Source organism: Taeniopygia guttata, chromosome 6, assembly GCF_048771995.1.
Source record: "Taeniopygia guttata chromosome 6, bTaeGut7.mat, whole genome shotgun sequence".
In the NCBI taxonomy this organism is placed as follows: Eukaryota; Metazoa; Chordata; class Aves; order Passeriformes; family Estrildidae; genus Taeniopygia; species Taeniopygia guttata.
The window spans coordinates 23,358,957-23,382,047 of NC_133031.1; the positions used below are offsets into that span (position 1 = coordinate 23,358,957).

The 23,091-nt window shown below is 49.0% G+C and overlaps 1 protein-coding gene across 1 annotated transcript; it reads right to left on the reverse strand.

The window, feature by feature from the left end:
• Window positions 1-63: 63 nt before the first annotated feature.
• Window positions 64-21,982, reverse strand: LOC140684451 (uncharacterized). The gene is made up of 2 exons (XM_072931181.1): window positions 16,158-21,982; window positions 64-11,071 (listed from the first exon to the last, which is right to left on the reverse strand). Exon 2 carries the CDS (start codon window positions 11,002-11,004, stop codon window positions 6,553-6,555), a length of 4,452 nt encoding a protein of 1,483 aa, XP_072787282.1. The 5' UTR covers window positions 11,005-11,071; window positions 16,158-21,982; the 3' UTR covers window positions 64-6,552.
• Window positions 21,983-23,091: the final 1,109 nt, after the last annotated feature.

Genomic DNA, 23,091 nt, shown 5'->3' on the forward strand with positions numbered 1-23,091 from the left:
CTGGGCCCTACCTCATGCACTCACTCACCTTCAGTCTTCCCCACTTATCACACCAAACCAACATTGATATCAAAGAAACGTTTAATAAGCTGCAATAAAATACGGACCTTTAGAAAGCTCATAGGGTGAATACTGACAGTGAGGAAGAAAAGAAAACAAGGTGGTGGGAATCCTTGAGGAGTTCAGATCTGAGTCAGGGACCTTTTATCTGGAACATGAACACAACTTTTTCCATAGGCTAGGATGAAATAAAAGACAGGAGCACAGAGTTCACAAAATGTCAACATTTAGAGAATCGATACATATTCAAAGTTCAAATGACCCAGCTCTTATAGCTATACATATTGATTTAAAGCAACTTAATATAATTTTATTTTCTTTCTTTTTTTTTATATATACACTTTCAAAGGTTTGTCAGGTGAGGTATGTAAACATTATCTAATGGAAACTCCTCTCCAGATTTCCAACCGAGAATTCACAGCAGACAGTTCATTTTCCCAGCTTGTGGCGCAGTACTTCCCACTCCCTACACCAACTGGGAATGCCGTCCCAAGCCACGGCTCTCCCAGGTGCAGTCACCAGCTCCCCCTTCCCACTGCTGGTCTGTACAGTTCACATTGCTTGGGCTCAAACATACAGTACCGGACAGGAGGAATTTCAGCTCAGTGTCTAAAATTTATATAGAAACAAACAGAGAAACAAAACTCTCCCAGGGAAGCAGACACAGATGAAGGAAAAACATTTACCATCAGGGTGGAGAGAATATTCAAATGTTTTACATCCTAAGAAAAAAAATTACCGTGCTGTTTCCTTTTTTCCTTTTTTTTTTTTTTTGTTTTTCTTTTTTTACACACCTGTTCCAAGAGTGAAGGAAGCGTGGGACTGGTGAAGGGTCCTGCAGGGCTGGAACCCAGCAGCACCCCTCACTCCATCCTCCAAAGTCAGAGACCCATCATCATAAAACCAGATCCTGCTGACAGTGCCCCACACAGACAGCTGGACTGGAAGGTCAGAGCCAGCCACACTTCCAGGCAAAAAGGGGTTAACAAAGAAAAATAAAAACCTAAACCCACTTAAGCAAAAATTACCAAATGACCTCAAACCTCCTAGAAGGAGAATTAAAATTGCAGAATGATTAACAAATGAGCAAATGACCTTCTGGAGCCGGCCCTAGGACTAGCAGCGACAGCAGTGTGCTCCCATGGGTCACCTGTACCCACAAAGGCAGTAATTCACTAGTGGGAGTTTGCTACCAGCAACTACCTACCCTCCCCCAGTGGTTCTGGGGGGGGTTCCATGGGGTAACAGCATCTCCCACTTTCTGCATCCCTGGGGACACTCCTCTGAGTACCTCCAGGTCAAGAGACCCACCCCAAAGCCATGCTGGACTGAGCCCCTGCCGGGAGCAGGGTTATTCCCACCTGGCCCTGAGCCCCGAGAGCCCCTGCCATCAAAGCAGACATTATTACTACAAATCTTATTGCTTGCAGTGCCCCCTGTCCCGGGGAACAGCCATCCTGGCCGGCCATGGGAGCTCACAGCCTCCCTGAGGACCGTGGCCAACGACCAGGTCTGACATCATCAAAACGAGATGAAGAGTTAATGCTTCAGCTCTGACGTGACACAAACCCAAACTGAACACCACCACCAGCACCCCCCACCCCACCCCATCCCCCCACGCCATCGCCAGCCCTTGGGTTGTGGCAGGCTGGGCAACACAGCCCCACCCACCGACACACCAGTCAGAACGAGAACCTGTGGAAAGCCCATGAAATAAATATTATAAAACCTATTTACAATATTAGATCTGTGAGCATGAAGTGAGAGAAAAATGCTTTTTCCTGCCCCCAAAAAGCTTAAAAAGTAGGTTAGCATCCTGCTGCCTAGCACAACACTATCTTACATGGCACCTACACATAATATATATTCACATTTCATTTTAAAATTAGGTACTCTTACAAACAGACTTAGAAAACATTGGCTAGCAATACAGCCCGTGGGACCGCCTGGCCTCCAGACCCATGTCACAAATGCTGGCCAGCTGCATCCCAGCTCCTTCGGCTGCCCCAAAGCTGCCAACGTGCCCTGAATCAAAACCGCCAGCTGCCCTCTGCTGCCCTTTGGGGAGAAGGTGGAAGTGCTCGTGAGAGAGAGGGCTTGTCTGCGGGGAGGGGAGCAGGGAGGATGGGGACTGCGATTTCTGCTAAGCCTAGGGGTGAGCTTAATACAAACAAGAACTCCTGAGAACATCTTAGAACAGATGGATTCATTTCACAACCACCAAGCTGAAGGATGGGCCAAATGGATGCTACGACACACGGGGGGACACACGCGACATGGGGACATCACAGCCTTGTGGTTTGCTCAAAAAACCTACTGCTACAAGAAAATCAACAGTGGCATTCCCTGTCAAGGAGGAGCCTATCCCCACCTTGCTCCTGGGCTGTCCAGGTATACAGCCCAAGGATGCAGACCCAAGTACACCTTGGCTGGGGCTCAGCTCTCTTCCCCAGGCATGACTGCTGATGGTGGAAAGGTGAGAGCCCAACCTGGATGACCACCCACAGCTCCATGCTGCCCCAGGCACTACCTGCACCCATGGAAGGCTGGGAATCACAGCTTTCTCAGTCACCTTTAACTGGGAATGCAGTTGTCAGGCTGAAAGTTTATGAGCTGGAGAGAAAAAGTGTCCATCAGCAAACCTCAAAAACAGGGCACCAGTAAATCTGATTGCATGTCCATTTCCTGGGAGGTTACTAAGAGCTGGCAGAACTTTTGGAAACATCAGCATTTCCAGAGGTGCCACAAGACCAGCTGGGACACAGGCTGGGCTGAAGCTTTGCTCATCTGCACACCAGCAAAAAAAATGGTGTGGGCAAGCAGCCAGTCTGCTCAGTCCAGCCCTGCCTGACACCCCCAGCACTGAAGGGACAGGGGTGCAGAGAGCAGCGGGAACAATTTCATCCTGCTCTCACAGCTCATGGACCTCGATCAGCAAGGCAGCAGAAAGTCTGTCAGAAGCATCAGCGCCAACTGGTCAGCTCTTCAGAGAGGTTTGCTGCAAATCTGTCTCCCTGACTTGCTGGCAGGTGACTACAGAAACCCCACTGCACAGAGTGAACACCAGCAAATAGGACCTTGCCAGGGATGAGTAAGTGATGGATATAAACATGTGCATGCCTTGGGTATATATCACACACCCTGTCAGAAGGGAAACCCATTCCAGGGCTGGCCTTGCTTAATAAGATACTAACAGCTACAAGTAGGAGGAGCCTTGCCGGGCTCAAACTGCTCTTGCTACAGCACCAACAGAAATTCTGACTCTGAGCTTGGCAAATGCTGCTCCTCCCAGTGGTTAATTGGGATGGACAGATTCTGAACATGTGAATTGTGAAGACCTAGAGCTGCTGATGACAACAAGAGAGAGAAAAAGGTAACCATGCAAATGAGAGAGGGGGGTTGGCAGCAGAGAGACAGTGAGGACATCTGTGGAGGTGCACAGCTAAGAGGATGCTGCTCCTAGTTCACGGATCAGGGTGCATGACGGAGACTAGTTTCAATAGGGTGAGAATGTAGCCAGCAAGAAAAGCTGAAGCCACAGAAAGGGACCTCCTTTGTGGGTTGTAGCACTTGAAATCCAGAGCTGAAGAAGTAGAGCAGGGAGCTGTGGGGTGGCCCAGGGGAAGAGGAGCGCAATGAGGCTGTGGATCTGAGGATGGCACTGTGGTAGTGCCAGTGGGCAACTCTGTGCCTGTAGCACATGGAAGCACACTCCATGTCCATCTGGAATAAGGTACTAAATCATGTTTCTTATTTTCTTCATTCATTAAGCTCATCTGCAGCTCCCTGCGCATCCCTTGCATGATGTAAGAGCCACATTTATTGGTAACAGACGGCTCTAAAGCAGGGGCTGTGCCTCAGCAGCACACATCACCACTGCCTGTCAGAACACTGCTGGGAAGCTCAGTGTTCTGATCCCACCGCTGCCTAAGCCAAGCAGTGCACACTGAACTGGGACAGATGCCCAGAAGCTGCTCCACTCCAGCACCAATGACACATGCTGCCCCCCAACCTTGCCATGCTTGAGCTAATCAGTGCTGGTGAAATCCCAGGGTGCAGGAAGGCATCCAGGACACTGGAGCAGCAGCATCCCATCTAGAAAGGCTTTCCACTTGCTCTGTATAGGGTTTTATCCTAAAGAAATTCGTCTCCCAGAAGCGCAGAAGACAAGGAGCAGGACAGCCTGCATTTAGCATTTACCAGCAGCTAAAAAATGAGAGAGGAGAAAGGGAAAGCCTCAAGGAGCGTGTGGTGCATGGCGATGGTGCAGGTGCTTCAGGGGTAGGGAAGGATGGGGAGAGGGGATTTGCTGCAGGGGATGGCGTGAGCAGCAAAGGTAAGAGTCGTGCTCACATGTACTCCTGGCCCAGAGGAAGGAGAGGAAATCTGGGCCCATATGGCTGGGCCCAGAGGCTAGAGAAGGACCATAACTCCATCCGAAGGATGGAGAAGCAAGAGGGAAAGACACCCTGCAAAAGAGGTACAGATCAGTCACTTAACTGCCATCAATGCCCTCCTGCCTTACACCTTTCTTGAAATGCTTTTGAATCTTTCCTGATGGAATGTTTGACATATTTAATGCATGCAGTAAAAATTAAAGTAATAGATAACTTCATATTAATCTGTACAGGGACTGACAGGCTAGATTTAATCACTTCCTATCTGTTCAGAGAGTTAACTTACTCTAGCACAATTGAAAGGAAAGGCAAAGGATTTTTTTTTTTTTAAATCAGCCATTTCACAGTAAGAGAAAAATGTGCCACAGCATTGTGAGCATCAATGCTTGGGAAAGGGAGTACCTCCAAGAGAACCAGAAGTGCTCTGTGAAGGGAGTGCAAATCAAACACCTGGTTTCATCCTCTGTACTAAAGGGGTACAATGAAGGATTTTAACACAATTATCTGCCTTTCACCTCCCGCACCCAGGCTTTGAGATCTGGGGTTCAATGCCAATCATGAAAAGCAATTCCCTTTGCAGCCAATCCCTTTCCACCTCTGCTCTGAGGGCCAGTATCTCTTGAATTCATGGGCTGCACCAGAGCCTTGCTCTCATCAGGAACAAGCAGCTGAACAAGGACCAGCAAGGCAGCTGTTAAAGGTCTGGCAGCCTCAGGATCCACACAGTGCCCTGACAGGCACTGCTGCTTTATGTGTGGAAGAAGACTGGCACTGGGATTCCTGCAAATGGACTCTGCAGCAACATGAAAGTGAAGCCGTGGGGATGCAATGGCTGAGCTGGGCCCTTTCCCTAGCACAGACCACAGCCCTCCCCAGCTGCTGGTCATCTCTGCCCAGCAGAACCAGCACAGCCACACACTCTATGCACTTCTAACAGGTTTTTCTAAGAAAAGACAGACACTATGACCCTGTTCTGTGACACAAGCAAGGACAGACCTCCCACACCTTGCTGGTAAAAGGGTGAAATGCAAATTATGTGAAAAAATTAACACAAGCCAGTCCCTTATCCCAACTGCAAATCCTGGCTTTGGAGAGCACTAGGCAAAACGTGCACAAAAGCACAAGGTGAGGGCCAGAGTTCCCTTCCTGCAGAGCACCAACATCAGGAACTCAAGCCCTTAAAAAGGGAGAGATTCAATCTTCAGTGAAGCACTGCAGAAAAGCTTTGCCATCAGAGACCACAGAAATCACCACAAGGACAGGGAAACAGGAGAAGGAAGTCTGTCCAAAAGCAGAGCATGGCAAGACTGGTTCATCCCTGAAAGCCAGCAAGAAAAAAGACAGATACAGCCCAGCACGCCCAGCTGGCAGCAGCAGGTGTGGCAGCCTGGTACCTGGTGCCCCCAGGGCATCTCCTCAGCCTGAGCGGGGCCCTCCCCACCCACGGGCTGTGCAGTGAGGAGCAGGCAGCCATCAGCAGTACACACACCAGTAGCTACTTCACACTGTCACGCAGGTAACAGGCTGGGACACCAGCAATGCTACCAGCGAACCGACAAGGGACAGACTCGCCCTTCTCTCCCTTCGTGATGCGAAATGGTTTTGGTTTTGCTTTAAATGCCACTAAGAAGACAGACAGAATAAGGACTCTGAAAGAAAGGGAAATGTTTATGTGCACCCAAAGGCTGACAAAAGCTACTTCATGTGCACGAAGGTGGTTTTCTTTCTGCTACAGTACAAGTGCTTGTGCCTCAAGTATAAAACGCAAGCCTCCAAATCACACAGATGAGCTTCTTATTTTTATTTTTAAAGTGATAAATAAGGCACTGTACTTTTAACAAAAACTGCCTGGTTCTAAGTTTAAAAGAACCCAAGGAACGTTCAAACTGCAGAAACTTCCTTCTGAACAGCAGAGCCAGACAGACCAACCTCTTCTCTGTCCAAGACACATCTGCTGATGCCTAAAATCATGGGCGTTTATCCTGTAACTGCGGATTTTAAAAGGCTTGCTACAGCTTATAAAAGCAGCTTTAGTTAATGCATGGTAAAGGGTTACTACTATACATCAGTTTTGTACATGGCTACTGGTTCTTTGCTATTTCGGGTCCAGTCGTGAGCGTTTGCTGAGCGAACAGTCCACTTTTGCCCTTAGCTTCCTCTTGCCCTGAGACACACTGTTCTCCTGCATCTTCTTCATGGACCTTGTCAAGGTCTTCCCACTGCTGTGCTTCTTGTTGGCCATCTTCTGTGACCGTGTGGAGGACTCCCCCAGGGGCTTCTGTTTTGGAGACTTGGACAGCTCCTCGTGACTGGGAGGCAGCACGGCCCGTCTGCTCGTGTTCTCCTTGCCCTTCCGCACGGGGAGCCGCATCTTCTCCAGCTGCTTTTTCGGGACTCTCTTCTCTTTCAAAGACATTTTTCTGGCCAGTTTATTGCTCCTCTCCATGGCAGTCTGCTTTCGGGTCGCAGGAGATTTCACGCTGACCTCTGAATGCTTTATTTTACTCGCCTTCTTGGCAGGCAGCTTGTCCTTGGTGGAAGAGCTGGATCGCTCCTGGGTGCTCCCGCTCTCCTTCAGCATCTTCTTCTTCTTGCTGAGCTGGAGGTCGACTTTGGGCAAGGGGTCCTCTTGGGACCTGCTTTTCCCCTTCCTCCCCTTCCCCGTTCCATCCACTGAAGGAGATTTAGCAGGAAAGGCAGCTGCTTTGATCTGCAAGGCCAACTTTGGAGACATCAGGGGGTTGATGCACACACTTTTCCGGCTTTGCTTGCTCTCCAGGGACAGGTGGTCCCCTGGGCCATCACTCCGCTTCTCCGCCTTCACCACGCGCTGCTGGGCTCGCAGCTTGCCCCGAAGATTGGAGTACTTGCGCAGGATCCTGGTGCTGGCCTGTGTGGGCAAGCTGAGGGCAGGCTGGATGGATTTGTCCTCACTCAGCTCCTTGGTGCTGGCATCAGTGGGAGATGTCTGGCCGGGAGTGGTGGCTTCTTCAACCTCTGCTTTATCAGCATTCTCACGAATTTTGGCCCAAAGCTTTTGGTTCTTCAGGTTATTCCGAGCTGGGGTAGTGGCAGCAAATTTCTTGAGATGTTTTTTCAAACGTTCAGCTTGTAGTGAGCTGGGGTAGAGACTAGAGGAAGAATATTTCTGCATGGGGACTTTCATGGGGGGAATCTCCCCTGGGAGACGGGTGTTGAGTTTCTTCACAATCACTAGAGACCTGGTTTCAGTTGTCTCCAGAAACCACTGGCATATGTCAGACAGCTTAAAGGCCTTCATAAACAACATCTGCACAGGAGAAAGCTTCTGCACTTCCAGTGAGCCTCTGCTTTTCCGTGTTCTTTTTTTGCTTTTCCAAATCTCTTTCAGTTTGTCAGCTTTGTTCTTTACCTTGGGGGTTGGCTGGACCTCCTTCTCCAACTGAATCCAGCCCTTCTGGATTTTCATGTACTGAGTGTTGAACTCAGCAATGAGCTCCTGGTTCTCCTCTTCAGCACACCACTCCATGAACTTTGGTTTGCTATCAGCCATGTCTACGTCCTCCAGTGTTGGGCAGTCATCATTCCCTGAACTGTGTTCATCCCTCAGCTTGGGGATTGCTTGCATAGACTCCTCCCCTGGTGTGTTCTTTTTTGCACTGTCTACAGGTGCAGGTGCATGTCGTAAGTTATAAAACTGCAGAGCAGCCTTTTTATGCTTTGCAGTTTTTGCTGGAAGATGCTTGCTTCCACCTCTGTTGCTGGGACATGGAGACAAATTGGTCACCAGCTCATAGTTCACTGGCTTGCCCAGATCCCTGACGCTGTCAGAGCTCTCCTTGTCCTTTGCACGGGTATTGACTGGTTTCACATCTACTTGCTCCGCATCATTAGCAGGAACACTGTTCTCTAGAGAGAGGGTAATGTTTTTCTTCTCAGAATCAGCCTGGATGCTGATTTCCAGCATCTCACCCTGTTGACTTTGGCTGCTGTTAGCAGAGGAGTCATCTTTAGAGGAATTTTCTCCCTCTGCAGCAGTCTCTTTTGCTAAGATGCTTTTATAGGTTTGTCTGGTAGTGACACCATTCTCCTCTCTTGGCTGCTGCTCAGTGATGCTCTCTGGAACCTGGCCAATGCCTGGCTCTTCGCTGGTTTTGAGCAGCACATTGGGGAAGCAGTCACTGGGGAAGTGCATGGATGCTGCCTCATCCAGCTGCACTTCTCTCTTGAACCGCTTAGCACCAGAGTTCTGGGAGAGTTTGATCTGAAGGCAAGGGATCTGTACAGAGCTGGAAGAACCAGAGTCCTCAGCACTGCCCTCAGCAGGTGACGGTGACTGTTGGCTTCGGAGACACCGGTCCGATGCCACTAGCACTCTCCTGCTTTTCTTTCGCTTCTTGTCTAGACTGTCTTTGGAAGAGACAGAGTCTGAGCTGTTTGGGTTGGGTGGCATTTCCCCTTCAGTGGGCTCTTTTTCACCTGCTGTGCTGTTATTCTGCACTGCCTCCACTTCCAAGATTTTGGGGAGGGGTGTGCTGACGAGCACAGCATCCTCTTGCTCAAGAGGGCTGTCATCCACCATGACCGATGATTCGGCTTCTGGTTTAGCATCTATGCTTTTGTTCACATCCCCGCACTGCAGAGTGGCAGGGGGCTCCAAGAGGCTCTTCCCATCCATGGTGGCAGGGGGCTCCAGGAGGCTCTTCCCATCCATGGTGGCAGGGGGCTCATCATGAGCCTGCGAGCCTGGAGAGCATGTGGAGGGCTCTGCCAGACACTGCCCACAGAGCTCAGCATCCCCTGAACCTGGAAGCTGGGCAGGATCCGTGGTACCATCACAGGGGAGAGGTGGTGTGTCTGTAGCAGCAGAGGCCTGTGAGGAGGACTTTGGCTCTGGACTGGCAGGGAGGTCTGGAATAGTTTGTATGTCAGAGCCTGAACAACCTTCCTCCTCACCGTGTGCTTTTGAAATGGGAAGGGCAGCAATATCAGCAGCCTGCCTGCTGCTGCTGCCATCCCCAGAGGAGCCCAGGCTACTGCCAGCCTCCCAGGTGACAGTGTCTCCTATTGTCACCCCCCCTCCTTCAGCAGGAGGGGAGCCAGGTGGCGGTGAGCTGGCCAAGCTATCCTCTTTCTGGGGGCTGGGTGGAGCAGACAGGGAGAAGAACGGCATGGCCAGGGCAGCTTCCCTTGATCGCAGTGCTCGGGTATCCCGGAGCTGCATGGAGCCCAGCTCAGCTCTCTCTTTTGTTTCTTGGCTGGTTGGTGCCACTTTAGCCAGGAGCCTCAGGGAAACCCTTTTCTCACCCTCCCGTCCTGCCCCTGCAGACCCCTCCACCGAGAGCAGCAGGGGTGGCTTCGCACTTACGAGGGTCTCTGTTCGCAGTGCCGGGCCGCTCGCCCTCTCCTCCGCCCGGGAGCTCTTCACCAGCGTGCGGACAGTGGGGAGCTCGCAGCACTCCCCGTTGAAGTAATACCCCCGGGTGCTCTTCCTCGCCGTCCTGCGGGACGACACCAGCCGCTGCGCCTCGAAGTGGCACTCGGTGATGGGCTGGCTGATGTACACCACGTCGCACTGGTTGTCATAGTCATTGATCCTCAGCCCCGATGCCTTCTTGCTCTTCCGAGAGGACCTGAGGGAGGCTGCCTTGGCGCGGGGGTGCCCACCGGGGGGCCGGTGGGCGGCTGGCATCGTGCCAGTGGGCAGCCAGCCCTCTTTGGACTTGTCGAGCATGCCCTTGTCGGCTGGGTGCAGCTGGCAGCCTGCCTTGCTCTTGGCATGCAGGTGGTTTTCTTGCTTTGGTCTCGCATCTTGTTCTTTTGCGTCTAAGTCCTGGTGCAAAGATGCTTTTGAGCTGCATTGCAAAGTGTTCTCTTTGTCGGCTCTGCGGGGAGGGGTCACTGCAAAGCCAGGATCCCAGGAGTCCTCTGGGAGAGCCCTGAAAGAGCTCTTTTGGGACCCCAGACAGCTATCTAAGCTGTCCTCGCTGCCATTCACATTTGCCACTTTGACTGAGATATAACCTTCCATGAGAGTCTTACCTGCTAGCTGCTCTTTATTATCCTCACACTTCCTGATACCGGCTTCTTGTTCATGTCCAGCAGCTTGCTGCCCTTCCAGGCTCTTTGCGGCATGATGGAAATTCAAAGAGGAAGAGTTCAACGTGCTGAGGTATCCTTGGGTGGGGCTATCCTTTGGACTAGCAGAGCGAAGCCTGGTGATGGGGAGCTCGCAGAAGTCCCTTCTCAAAGCAGGACTGGAGTTCTCTGCTCTGTCCAGAGACTTCAGTTCCACTGGCTGCTTTGGGGCTTGTCCCGTAACATGCAGGGGGCCATCGGCCCCTGACTGCCCTGGGTCCAATGTAGAAGGGAGCTTTGATTCAGTACAAGTAGCACCCTTATCCTGATTTTCAGTGCTTCGCTGGCTACAACCAGAGCCACAAGTAGAGGCCTCCATGCTCTCAGATTCAGATAACTGCTGGCCGTCAGAGTCTGGTTGTACTTCAGTGTATATGTCGTTTAGCACACGAATGAACTGCTTCTGGTGATGTGTACACAGTCTGACCATAAATTTTTCCAGTGGAGACTTCGGCTGATTGTTAGAGTCTATTGCTATTGTCTCTGCTGGATCCTCACTAGAGAGACAAAGAGAGAAGCAGTCAGTAATATGTCCTAGGGAATATTAGTTTATGCTGCAAAACCAGAATAACCCTTTTCCTCCCAGTTAGACACATCACTTGCCTGACCTCCAGGTGAGATCAAGCATCCTGTTTTCCCAGGGCTGGCAGGTGTTCCTCCAGTCCCAGCATGCACACTTACATGTGTGTACACTGCTAGCAGGACACGGACTACACTTTTGTTTGTCTGCCACTGCCAGAGCTCTCATAATTACACTTTTGCCTAGGACATCCCAGTGTGTAGGCACCATGTCACATGTTCAAAGCAAACCTAAAAAGAATCAGACTTAGTATCTGCACAGCACCTGGTGTGGAAGGCCCAGAATTTCTAGGATGGCTGCATAGCTCCGCTCCCTCACTCTGCACTGCCAAGCTGGGTGGGAGCAGAGCAGCATCCCAGCTGGGCATCCAGATGCCAGGAATCTTCAGCTACTTTAAATCTTAAAATTCTGCTTACACCTCAGTAGCAGAAGGTGGGTCTGGGGCTAAACTGGGCAGATCTGAGCCTCTTCTGTAGTCAGCACAGAAATTCTGGTGAGCTCCCAGCCTGCAGGACATGCAGGCAGCAATGCACCCTGTGCGGTGTCGTGCCATTGGCACTGACCTTTGATTAGCTGCCATTTAATAAAGTGTTCCTGCAGCTGATGGGCTGTCAGCACACAGTGGTTGTGCAGAAAGATGGGTTTCTACAGCACAGGGTCACTGCCACTAGCTAGCGCTCAAACCCAGGCCATTATCAGTTACCTGCTTGGCAGAGGCAATTAATTAGGATTTACTGGTAGAGAGGTTAAGGGATAATTACCCAGTGTTTGCATGAAAGCATCATGAATGCCATGCCAGGTGCTGTTATTGAGACCCTATCTGTTCCCAACGGCAGCACAGGCAACTCCCACACAGTCCTGACCAGGCCGAGAGGGCCCCACATCTTGGCACCCACACTGCCTGACACGGGATCTTTACCAGTAAAGTAGGGTTGCTTTGCAGCAACACTTGTACTTTGCACCTCCTGCCCTTGTACTGGAGGAGTGAAAGTCCTTTCTCCCCCTATAGCCTTTCTCTGCCTGCCCCGCACACCAGCATCAGACACTGACCTCACTCACTCAGCTGGGTCAAGGGGGTCAAAGCTTATCAAAGAGTTCAGGGCCAGGGTGGAGAAAAGCAGCTTCATTTGGAGTGGGTTTTCCCTCTCCATGCTACCAGGCACAGGGCTCAACAGGTGGATGAGGAGGAAAAGCTCCAGCTTGAAGGAGCCATCAGCAGAGAAATGGAGAAGGGAAAGCCAGTGGCTGAAGCCAGCCGCTCTCAGTAGCATCAGGCACCCCGGAGCCTGCCCTGGGCAGCCCTCACCTGCTCCTTACCTACTGCTTGCTGGCTGCTTTCTTTGAACTGACATGCACCAGGTTGCATGATTCCCTGTGTGCCCTGATTCCCTGGGCTGGTGGGCAGGGAGAGATACCTGGGGCCACTTCATGCTGAGGGCTGACCAGGTCTCCTCTTCGCCCAGAAATGCCAGGCTGCAACCAAGCCTGTCCTGAGCAGCTGCTACCCAGCCCTTTGCTTTCCAGTTTGCCCAGGCATAACAGGTTTTACATGTAATGAGGCTTTGCCTCTCAAGCCCAGCCTCTCAGTTTCCTTAAAGGCTTCTTAGGCAGGGTTTTCCTAAAACCACCTGGAAAGGCTGAGCCAGCTCAGCTTGCCGAATGTGTCCCAACACCTCCAGAACATACTCCCGGGGTTAGCAATAAATAACGTACCTGGAGACTGCTTTACTACACCCAGGTGAGAAAAATGCACTCCAACAACCGTCTGAACTGGTCCTACCTGGCGCTGCGATGGCTTTCAATTTGGAATGCCTGGGATTAGTTTAAATAAAAATACTCAGGTACAACCTGGCCCCTCTCCAGAGCCCTGCATGGGAAGGGTTATGTCAGCCAGGATCTCTTACACCGCCCAGCTCCTCCCCTCGCTCTGCTGAATAACAAAAGGGGATAAAAAAACCTTTCAACCCCCCTGGGCTTGGAGCAGGGGCTTTTTGAAAAGGCAGAGCTCAGCGTAATCTTTTTTCCACCTTTGCAAAGAGGGCGGTGACTTCTCTTACCTACTCACAAGCCCAGCTCTGAAGAGAAGCAGCCATCTTCCCCCGGGAAGACTGAATTTATAAGGACAGCAGCAGAGGTGGGGCCCTGCCCTGGCCCCTCCACTGCCGTGCTGCCTGGGCAGCTGTGGGCAGGGGTTACGGTGGCAAAAGAGCCATCTCACTCCTTGGGGCACCTTTGGGTGCTGCACTCCATGGCTCTGAAGGCAGAACCCTTGGCATAGGCAAAGCGATTGCCCGGGTGGGGGGCAAGAAAGGAAAGGAAAGGCTGGGTGAGCCTGGTGAGGAGGAGGAGGGGGCTGCAAACCTGTGTGCAGAGGCCCTGGCCTGGGGGAAGGGACCAAAGTGGCTGGGCACTGTCCTGTCCTGCCTTGCAGCTGTGATGCTGAGCACAGCCAGCTGCAGGTCACACTGGCTTTGCAGAGGTGTGTGGGACAGAAAAGGCTCATGTCCGGCTTGTATGGCAGAGGGGACCTTGGCTCCCTGATCCCGAAGGTTCCAGTAGCATTTCTGCCTTGCCTTTCACCTAGTTTCTTCCTCTGAAGTGTGACTGAGGCCTTCAGGCTCATTGTCACCTTATTTGCCCTACTGTACTCCAAGGAGACAGAGATACACAGAGCTTGTCAAGCTATAAATTTTTAAAAAACAGAGATAAATATATTTCCTGCTTGATAAAGGAAATAAATCCATTCTGTTTTGATGCCCTTTCTACTTAGAAGACCCATCTCACACTCAGTGACACAGTTCACCTGGCACATTGTGTTCAGGAAACTTTGAGCCACTTCAGCTCAAAGACAGGCTGCAACTTCTCACCTTGAGCTCATCTGCTCCTTCTCCAGTCCATCCCTGTTTGGGTACTGCAGGCAGCATCACCTTATTCTGGGTGTCTAAGGATAACCTTGGGGTAGAGCTTTCACTGCCACCTGAGCTGGAAAGGCTCTGAGGGTGGCTATGTCTCACCTCTGTCCTTCCTTTCCCTGTGCCCCCAAGGGTGCTGAGCTGCAGCCTGTGCCTCTCCATCTCCAGATCTCCCAAACACACACAGTTCTGTGCTCCCTGGGGCCTGCTAATCTGTGTGCCTTGGTACCTATCCAGCATTTCCCACTATTCCTGTCTGTTCTGGCTATCACTAATAAGTAAAACATGCCCATGGGCATTCTCTTTCGAGGCAGTTGATGGATGCAGGATTGCCCACTTGCTCCCTACTTAAGGTAGTTTTGGAGAAGAGCTTGTTTCTGGCTCACATGTAAGAGTCGAGTTACATCAAGTGCTCCACATTTTCAAGCAGAGTTGCTTATGGACAGTACAAACTGTCACAGAGAAACTATTTTTTAACGTGGCTTATCAGAATAGGGGAGAGGTGAGCTGACTGCAGAGCTGAAGTGTCTTTCCAGGGAAAGGTGCTGGGTGCAAACATGTTCCGCAGCCTGGAAAAAGCACAACGGGAGCTGAAGACTCACTGGTAAACACAGAGGATGGAATTGGGAACATGGTTTTGAACAGGAGGAAAAATTGCACTCAGGAGGCAGCCAATCCTGCCTCTGAAGAGGCAGGCAGGCATAGTCCTGCCTTTTGGGAGATACAGGCCAGCCCAACAGAAACTACTGGACTGGAAAGACCAGCGAGGGAGCCCAGGGCTGCCCATCCCACCTACAGTCTTCTCCTTGGTGCCTGTACTCACCCCTTCCCACAGGGCTTGGCCCAGGGTTCTCTCACTAGTTTCATGTGTGCATGAAGAATGAGCCATGTCTCTCAAGGGCTGGAAAAGCCACAAGCCAAAAGGAGGTTCACAACCAGGAGAGACAATCTGGGGACCCTCTATGCCTCTAGCCAAGCTGTAAGTGCAGTCATAAATCCGTATGGGGTCCCCAGAAGGACTGACTGCAATGGGAGAGAAGCTCACCTGTCAGTGAGCTTTCCTGCAGAGCCTGGGACATGGCAGGTCTGCCCTTTCTGCCCACCAGCCTCAAATGCTGCCTTCACAAGGCTGCAGCTGCTGGATCTGTTCCTGTGCCCCCTGTGCCTCTCCTGTGCTCTCCTTCCAGCCCCACTGCACGCGCTACCCTGGGACAGCAGAAGACAACCCCAGTGTCCCAAGTGAATTTTTACACCAGAGCCCCTCACTACCTCCCAGCCCCTCTCGATTTCCCAGGGCAGCCCTGCTCTCTTCCCCTTCCCTGCTGCCACAGAAGGTGTCAGAGGCATCAAGGGGCAGGAGCTGTCAGAGGCACAAGCGGAGCTGTTGCTACGCAACCCCGGCGGTGCAGCAATTAATGCTGGGGAAAACGTGCTGCGCTCTGAAGCTATTTGCATAGCTGCGTGCTGCAATACATTTGTTTGCATTGTGCCTCCACTGTTTGGTGGAGTTTAAAGTCAACCCTCCCCCAGCTCTTGCTGGAGGGGACCTGGGGTTTCCAACAAAGGCCACGCGGTTGGGGCTGAAGGGGCCGGGGGAAGGCAGAGGTTTGTCAGCCCGTAACACCTACAGACTGCACAGATAGAGGATTTACAGTATGGAGAGGGAGGGCCAAGTTATCTGTGTTTCTCCCTACACAGCCTGAGGAGCTTTTCCCAGCTCCTGCAGTGCCCCCAAACCACTGGTGTCATAGCTCTTCCTTCATGTTGTACAAGGGTGACACTGTGCTTGCCCTGCTTCTGAATGCCATAAAAAAAGTTTTAGTGGCAGCCCAGTCTGCCTCCAGTTCTATAGTGTATTTGGGCAGGGAGCAGGAGGGGAAGAAAGAAAGGGAGAAAGAAATCAGCTGGTTCATACCAACCTACCTGGGAAGCCAGTCTCCGAAAACCTGTCAATTGCCAACTGCAATCTTCTGGCTTGCCCACCCCAAGTTTTTCACTATTGAACATGAAGCCTGTACCCTTTTTGGGTTTCCTTTTTTAGCCCTTGAACATCAGTTTGATTGATTATAAGTTTACAGGTATGTTTTGTACCTCAGAGGCACAAGAAGCAGCAGCAGAACAAAAGTTCAAGGCTAAGTGTTTCTGTTCCTTTCAGACCACTCTAAGCACCAGGATTATAGTTCTGTAAAAGAAACAAAACATAGCTATAAACTTATAAAATCCAATTCAGTATTTTACAGGGATGACCTTTCCCCTCCCTCTCCTGCTGCCCACAGCTGACTCTGTGCCAGTCAGCAGAGAGGTGCCTTGCACCACCCAAAAACAGAGGTACCCCTTGAGTACCCTACCAAGCTGAAGGGTGTCTTGGAAACCTGACTAAAAGCAGAGATTTGAGAAACATGGGTGACTAAGAAGAAAGACTAACTGGTGAGCAATGCTCTCCATCAGCTGAACTCAAAGCACTGACCATGCCCACTGTGAGCCCAAAGTCTGGGGCAGGGTCTCACTGCCCTTGGGTGGCACCTCCAGCTCTGCTGGTTTCAACCACTTAATTTATTTTTCAGGGTGAGTGGAAATGCCTTTTTGAGGGGTTGCAAAGGAAGAACAGCCTCTTAAAGGGGACCTGCTCACTGCTGGCAGTCAGGTGAGCTGACCCCAGCCCCAGGGGTGCAGTGAATCCTGCATGCTAAGCATGCACTTGGAAGAGGCTGTGCTGTGGGTTCCCAAGGACAGGTTTCCTTTGCCTGTGCTGGAGGGCTGCATGCAGAGCTCTTACCCAGCAGAAGGGGGAAATGGGTTCTCTGCCAATCCCAGTTCAGCTTGTTGGAATGGCCATGCAAAAGCAAACATGCTGGGAAAGGCGTGGGACCATCTGACTGTGCTCAAACCCATCTCCACTCATAGCTGCAGCACAGACCTCGTGCCTTGAGAGGCGCAGGATTTGCTTCCTTCTGCTGGCAGAGTGGATGTCCCCTTGAAGGGGATGGGCAAATCAGCCATGGGCACAAATAGTGCAACTCACTGAAGCAAGATTTTCTGGAGCTCATCTTTCAAAGCCCCAATTAAAAGACTGACACTGGATGCACCGGTTTAAATGCCTGTATTTCAATCCTCAGAAATATGCCTGGCACCTCACACTCCCCACACAGATGAATGAGTCCCTTCACACCTCTGTGGGTGCTACAGTAATTCTCTCTCCGCACTGAAAAAAAAAAAAAATAGAAAAGCAGCATGCAAAGAGCTGCAGCTCCACATAGCAGCTAGGAAGGAGAAAAAGCACTCTCCTTCTCTAAATTAAAAGCTGAAGTTGTTCAAAGCACAGCCAAAATAACTATGGAAATATTGCTGCCAGGTTCTCAAGGCCCCTGAATTTACTCTGTCCTTGGTGACGCACATGGGGATGGACTGAGCTTGTATTTCAACTGAAAAGCAGGAAGAAACAAGTTATAGGTGGGTTTTGTTTGGCTGGGTTTTTTTGTCAGCATGTATTCATCAACATATCCAGGTTGTACAATCAGCCAACTGACTGGACAAATAAGAGATATCCATTATAGATTCAGAGTTTTAACCCTTCAGAGTAGTGTCTTTTATTTGCTTATTTATTTTTTAAACTAGTTAAACATTAAAAATCACTTCTCCCCACCTGTAACCAAACAGAAATCAAGTAAAGCAAAGTTGATTTTGCATTAAAAAAACCCAATAGCAGCCTCAGATAAGTTTTGCTTTTTTATATTCATGTCATAACTTCCTTGACTCCCACCTTCCCCAAAACCCAACTGTATTCTATAGTAGTTTATCATCACTGTGATACTTCTAATATAATATTTAATGACTAATTAAAAATTTTACCACTGAGCTATTGCTTTAAAACCAAGGGAAATTTATCACGTTGGAAATACTATTCTACATCCTAACTTTCAAACGCTTTCCAGTATTGTCCTTGCTAATTTTTCTAATTATCAAGATCATTTGGGATCTTCCCTTTAAGGAAAAAAAATTACCATGACTGTTCCTTTCTGAGGCAGTACCTAGAATCTTTGCTGAGCTAGGTGCTCCAAAAGGATAAATAGCACTAGAAGACCAGAATAGATAGAGAAACAGACAGCACCAGAAGACAGATAACAAAAGCATGCAGGGCAAAAAAAAAAAAAAAAAGTTCTTACAATGATTTTCACGGCTTTGCATGTTTTAAAAAAAGTAGCACCCATTTAAGAGAAGGGAGAACAAACCACAGGGACTGTGGAGTAGGGAGGGATGCCCTGAGTATCTGTACAGTCCCAGGAAGCTATACTGGCTCTGGGCTTGAGGTGACACAGGTGCGTGGCCTCTCCCCTGCTCTGCGTCCATCGCTGTCAGTTCCAGTCTGTCCTGCAGCACACTGGGGACAAAGCTCTCTCCCCAAACTTCAGACATGCACGCATAGGTCAGCTGGAGTCACTGCAACTGCAGAGGTTCAACAACTAGCAAACTCCCACTGAAGGTGCACTCAACTGCAGTAAATGAGGGCTTGTGACAAGGATAGGCTGTGCTGTGAGAAATTCCACCTTGCCCTCCTAAGCTGAATGTACACTGAAAGGTGGAAGAAAACTCAAACGCACTGGACAGCCTCCTCTAAGCCTTTCCTGCTCCCAGCTCCAACACACACATTGCCATGCACAGCTATTGCCTACTTCTAGAAGTCTTAAAGGATTTCAAATTCTGCAATTATCCAGGTTGGGGTTTTTTCTCCAACATGAACATGAAAAACCAAATGTGGGAGCTTGGTAGAGTACTCACTAGAGCTAACCACGCTCAGCACAGCCCGGTTGCCAAAGCTTAGGAGGGGCCAGTGGAGACATCTGGAGAGCAGAGAGTATCCTGGGTGTAATTAACAGATGCTGGGGGATATGACCCCATTTCAGATAACCTGGAGATTCAGATAATTGGGCCTCAGATAATCAAGGCCACATTGTTAATAGAAACAGTATCACAACCCCTAACGCGGCAGTCCCCACGTGCCAACGCCACCCCTCCTTGCACAGGAATGCCTGCTGAAATGTGAATTAGCGGTTTGATACGTGTCCATACTCTCTGTCAGCTGCTGGGCTGAGCAGCAGAGCCTGTTTCTGATGCACCACTTTGGCTGGCTGCTTGGGAAATAGGTTAAGGCAGAGATGTGGATTGCAGCCCTGGATGCCTGGGGACAAGGCTGTCTCAGAGCTGACGGGCTAGGTAAGCTCTATTTTGAAAGTGGGTTAATTTAGCTGCCATTCAACTACCATTAAATGATGTAGGTTAATTTTATAGTCAGATAACTATTAAGAAACCAAAACATAAGGCAGGAAATGTCTTTGTGCATACTAGTGAGGAGAGATTTCCTCTGCACTAATGCATACCCCTCCCCTTCAGCTCAAACCTCTCATCCTTCCATTTCTGCACATCCCTCACATCATCTTTTTTTTTTTTTAACCCTTGTCATTACACAGTCTTGTCCTTCCTCTCTCTCTTAAGAGAGTCTATTCTTCCTCTCAAAAATTCACCTTGATATCCTGGCCCACAATTATTTTTCTCCTTTGTTTATATTGTCACACATTGCAGTGCTAGAGGAAGACCAACAAATCCAAACCACATCTGACCCTGGCAGATGTCCACTAAGGTTCCATCTTCCCACACACAACCAGTATTTGTGCAGCTATGTGGTAAATTCGGGTAGAGAACTACACCTTACTTAGTATGTAACATTCCATCACTGCTAATACTCTCAGTTTACTTTAGGGGTATTTACCATATTTAAAGCCTCTTCAATTGGCATTTTACCCTTTGTAAATGGATGCTGCAGTTGAAATGTACTTTATCTCTGTGCGATTTTCCTTCCCACAGCATAATGATCGGTATTGTTTGTTTCTTTATACTGGTGACAAAACCCATCAATTGCTGGTTTGTCATAAAATGAAAAATAAAATGAAAAAAATAATCAACAACAGCTTATGCCAGCAAAGGAACAGATCCTTTGGAAAATGCAGAGGTGACTCATCACTCCTCACACGCAGCAAGGAAGAAGAAAGCATCACAGCCCTGCAGATCCCCCCGAGATGCCTCCACAGACTGGCCCCCTCTGACTTCTGTGCTTTCCTCCAGCAGGAAAGTGAGTCCTTAACTTTTGCAGAGAAAGCCAAAGCGATGATGACCCTTTAGCACATGCTGCCCATCAAGCAATTGCAGATCTCCTCTACTGCAGACAATTTTGATCATATTAACAGTAAGTGCACTGTGCAAACCCTGAGAGCTCACAGAAATGAACTCACGCCTAACCACGCAGTTGTAATGAGACAGCAATGCTAACGGGACGTTGGCATTTGCACTGTGCTTTTTATGACCAGAGAAATACAGAATGGGACCATACCCAGAAATTGCAGCTAAACCACCCCTGAAAAATCCTCCTCTCAGCAACTCAGACATTCAGATAGTGACACCAGAGCCCAAACAATGCACATTGTGGGAATTCTGACCCACAAAAAGCTGACTGCCAAATTCCCTGTCGTCCTGCTGAGCCCTTGCTACTCTGATAAATCTTGCAATGAAAGTCCATTTTTCTGCTCATGAGACATAAAAGAACAGATGAAAAAGCCCCACCAATCTGCTCTTTGCCAGCACTAAGGCACTACATTTGTCACTTTGATTTTAAGCTTTATAATTATTATTCTATTACAATATTACATTATATAACTATTATTCCAAATTCAATAATATAATTGAGTGCAGAGCATGTTTCTTTTAAATCCTGAGTTATGTTATTTTTTCTTTTATCAATTAGAAATTCAGTCTACACAAAAGTAAAGACACCAATATAAGGACAGGTATGTGCAAGGTTGTTAGAACTAAAGAGCAGATGAGTGGTCACCTTTACCATACACCCTCATGTTTGTTAGAGAAAAGCCAATACAGGTACTGAAACAGGAGCAAAAATCTACTTGCTTTTGAGCATGAGCAGCAAAGCTCAGGCAGCTGCCACCATGGTTGAGCCAGAACTTAGTTATTAACAACCACACCTTAGGTACCAAGTAAGCTTGAGTAGATGTTTGATGGATAGAAACAAGAAAGAAACTTGTACTTCTGTACAAACAGTGTATCTGCTAAGATACCTTCTTATGCAAAACCAGGATCCTCCTGGGTCTTTTTTTACTGTCTCCTTTCAAAATCAAATAGCTTGTTTTAAACCTCATATGCACCTAGTTGCTTTAAAGGCCTGAAAGGAATCTAAGGAAGACACCATGTGTGACCACAGTGCACCTGAAAGCATGAAAAAACTAAAATACCACCTCCACCTGAAAGGGGAAGATGGTGGAAACTAGTGGATCCTCCAAGCAACCACCTCAGGCTTAGATTATAGCAAGGGACCCAGCACAAATATTGGCTGTGTGTATGAAAAACCCCTTCACACCTGCAGGGAAGCTGTTCGGCTTCTCCGAGTTCAGCTTCACCTGAAGCTGAGTGGGATGCTCCCTGCAGTCCCAGAGTAACTCAACAATTAGTGTCAGGGCCTTCCTCTAAAGCTTAGGGAGAAGAAAGGCTTGGCTTTAAGAAAGGAAATGATAAAAGCCCTTTTCAAAGTTAGGAATGTCATTCCAAATGAGTTAAGCAAGCCCTACACTTTAATAGCTGGGCAGGAGGGATCTGGGACATGAGACAATAGGATCTTGGTGCACATCAGCAAAAAAATTCCAAACCTGAGCAGGTGTAACCTATTTAGCACTGTAATTTTTACAGGCAGTTTGCTGATAATCCTGTACAAACAAACCACTCCTCCTGTCAGCACATGGATGGCTGATCTGCACCTGGAGCAGGAGCCCAGCAAAGGTAGGCAAGCAAGCAGTGACCAATCCAGCCCTGGAAACCACAGCCAGGGAGACAAGGCAGGAGCCACACAGCAACAGATCCACTGCAGAGCTGAAGGCTCTGCCCCACCCCTCGTGGTGTTAAGGTGAGGGCTGGGTGGGTTATGGTCCAGGACACCTGTCAGCTCCTTAGGGGCATGGAGCTGTATTCTCATACAAGCAGCTTTTGTATGTTCAGGCAGCAGTGCTTGTATTTCTGTGCTCTGAAGTATACCTTAAGCACTTCTAATTTTAGTTGAGCTTTTAAACAATTCCTGGAAATCTGAGCTGTAGCCATCTCATATGAAAATCTGCCTTTTAGTTAAGGGTGTTGGGAACAGACTCCTGCAGAGCTGTGAGACACCTGCAGAGGAGGAGGCAGCAAGAGAAGATTTTTAGAAGTTCTATTTCAAATGTGATCCACAGTTTTGATACATTCAAAGTGACCTGTAAAAACAAGATGCAATTGTTTTGTGTTCCCTCTTCATGATACCAAAAGGGAGCTTTTAAAGATTGTGTTGTCTGCAGTTTTCAAGTAGGTGGGTAAGAAGGAACTTAATTAATTCATAGGTATGAAGTAATTCACATTTCTTTTGATTTTCATACTAGACAGTTGAGAACACCTTGGATTTCAAGCTAAGAGTCTGCATCAAATGTACCAGATCAGAGGAAACAGCACTCTCACAAATTGGGATCCTTCCAGCATTGTAACATCTACTAAAGTGTCTCAAGAATAATTACATTAAAAAGATCAACTTTCTCTTTATTCTCTTTTCCATCTTCATTGTATCAAAATCCATAATCCTAGATTTATCCTAACACTTCAAGCTCAGTTTTTTGAAATTGCTTTTCATCTGTAGCTCTGTTGCTCTGTACATGAATCATATTCCTAAAGAGGTCCAAGAACCTGCTACTCAGTTCCAGTTAAAACCTCCATTCAGCCAGTACCCTTGTTTGGGCATCTGCCAGAGCAGAGTTGGCAGATTAAGAAAATAGTGATTTGCTGAAGCATCTTCCTGAATCAGGATTTAAATCCTCCCCCTTCCCCAGACCCACTTTTGTCATGCCTCTAGGAAATTAGAGAGCTCAGGCAGGAAAGCCACTGGTGATCCATCTCACTGCAGACACCAGAGCAAGCTCTGCACTGGTGGTGTTTGAGGAGCCACAACACA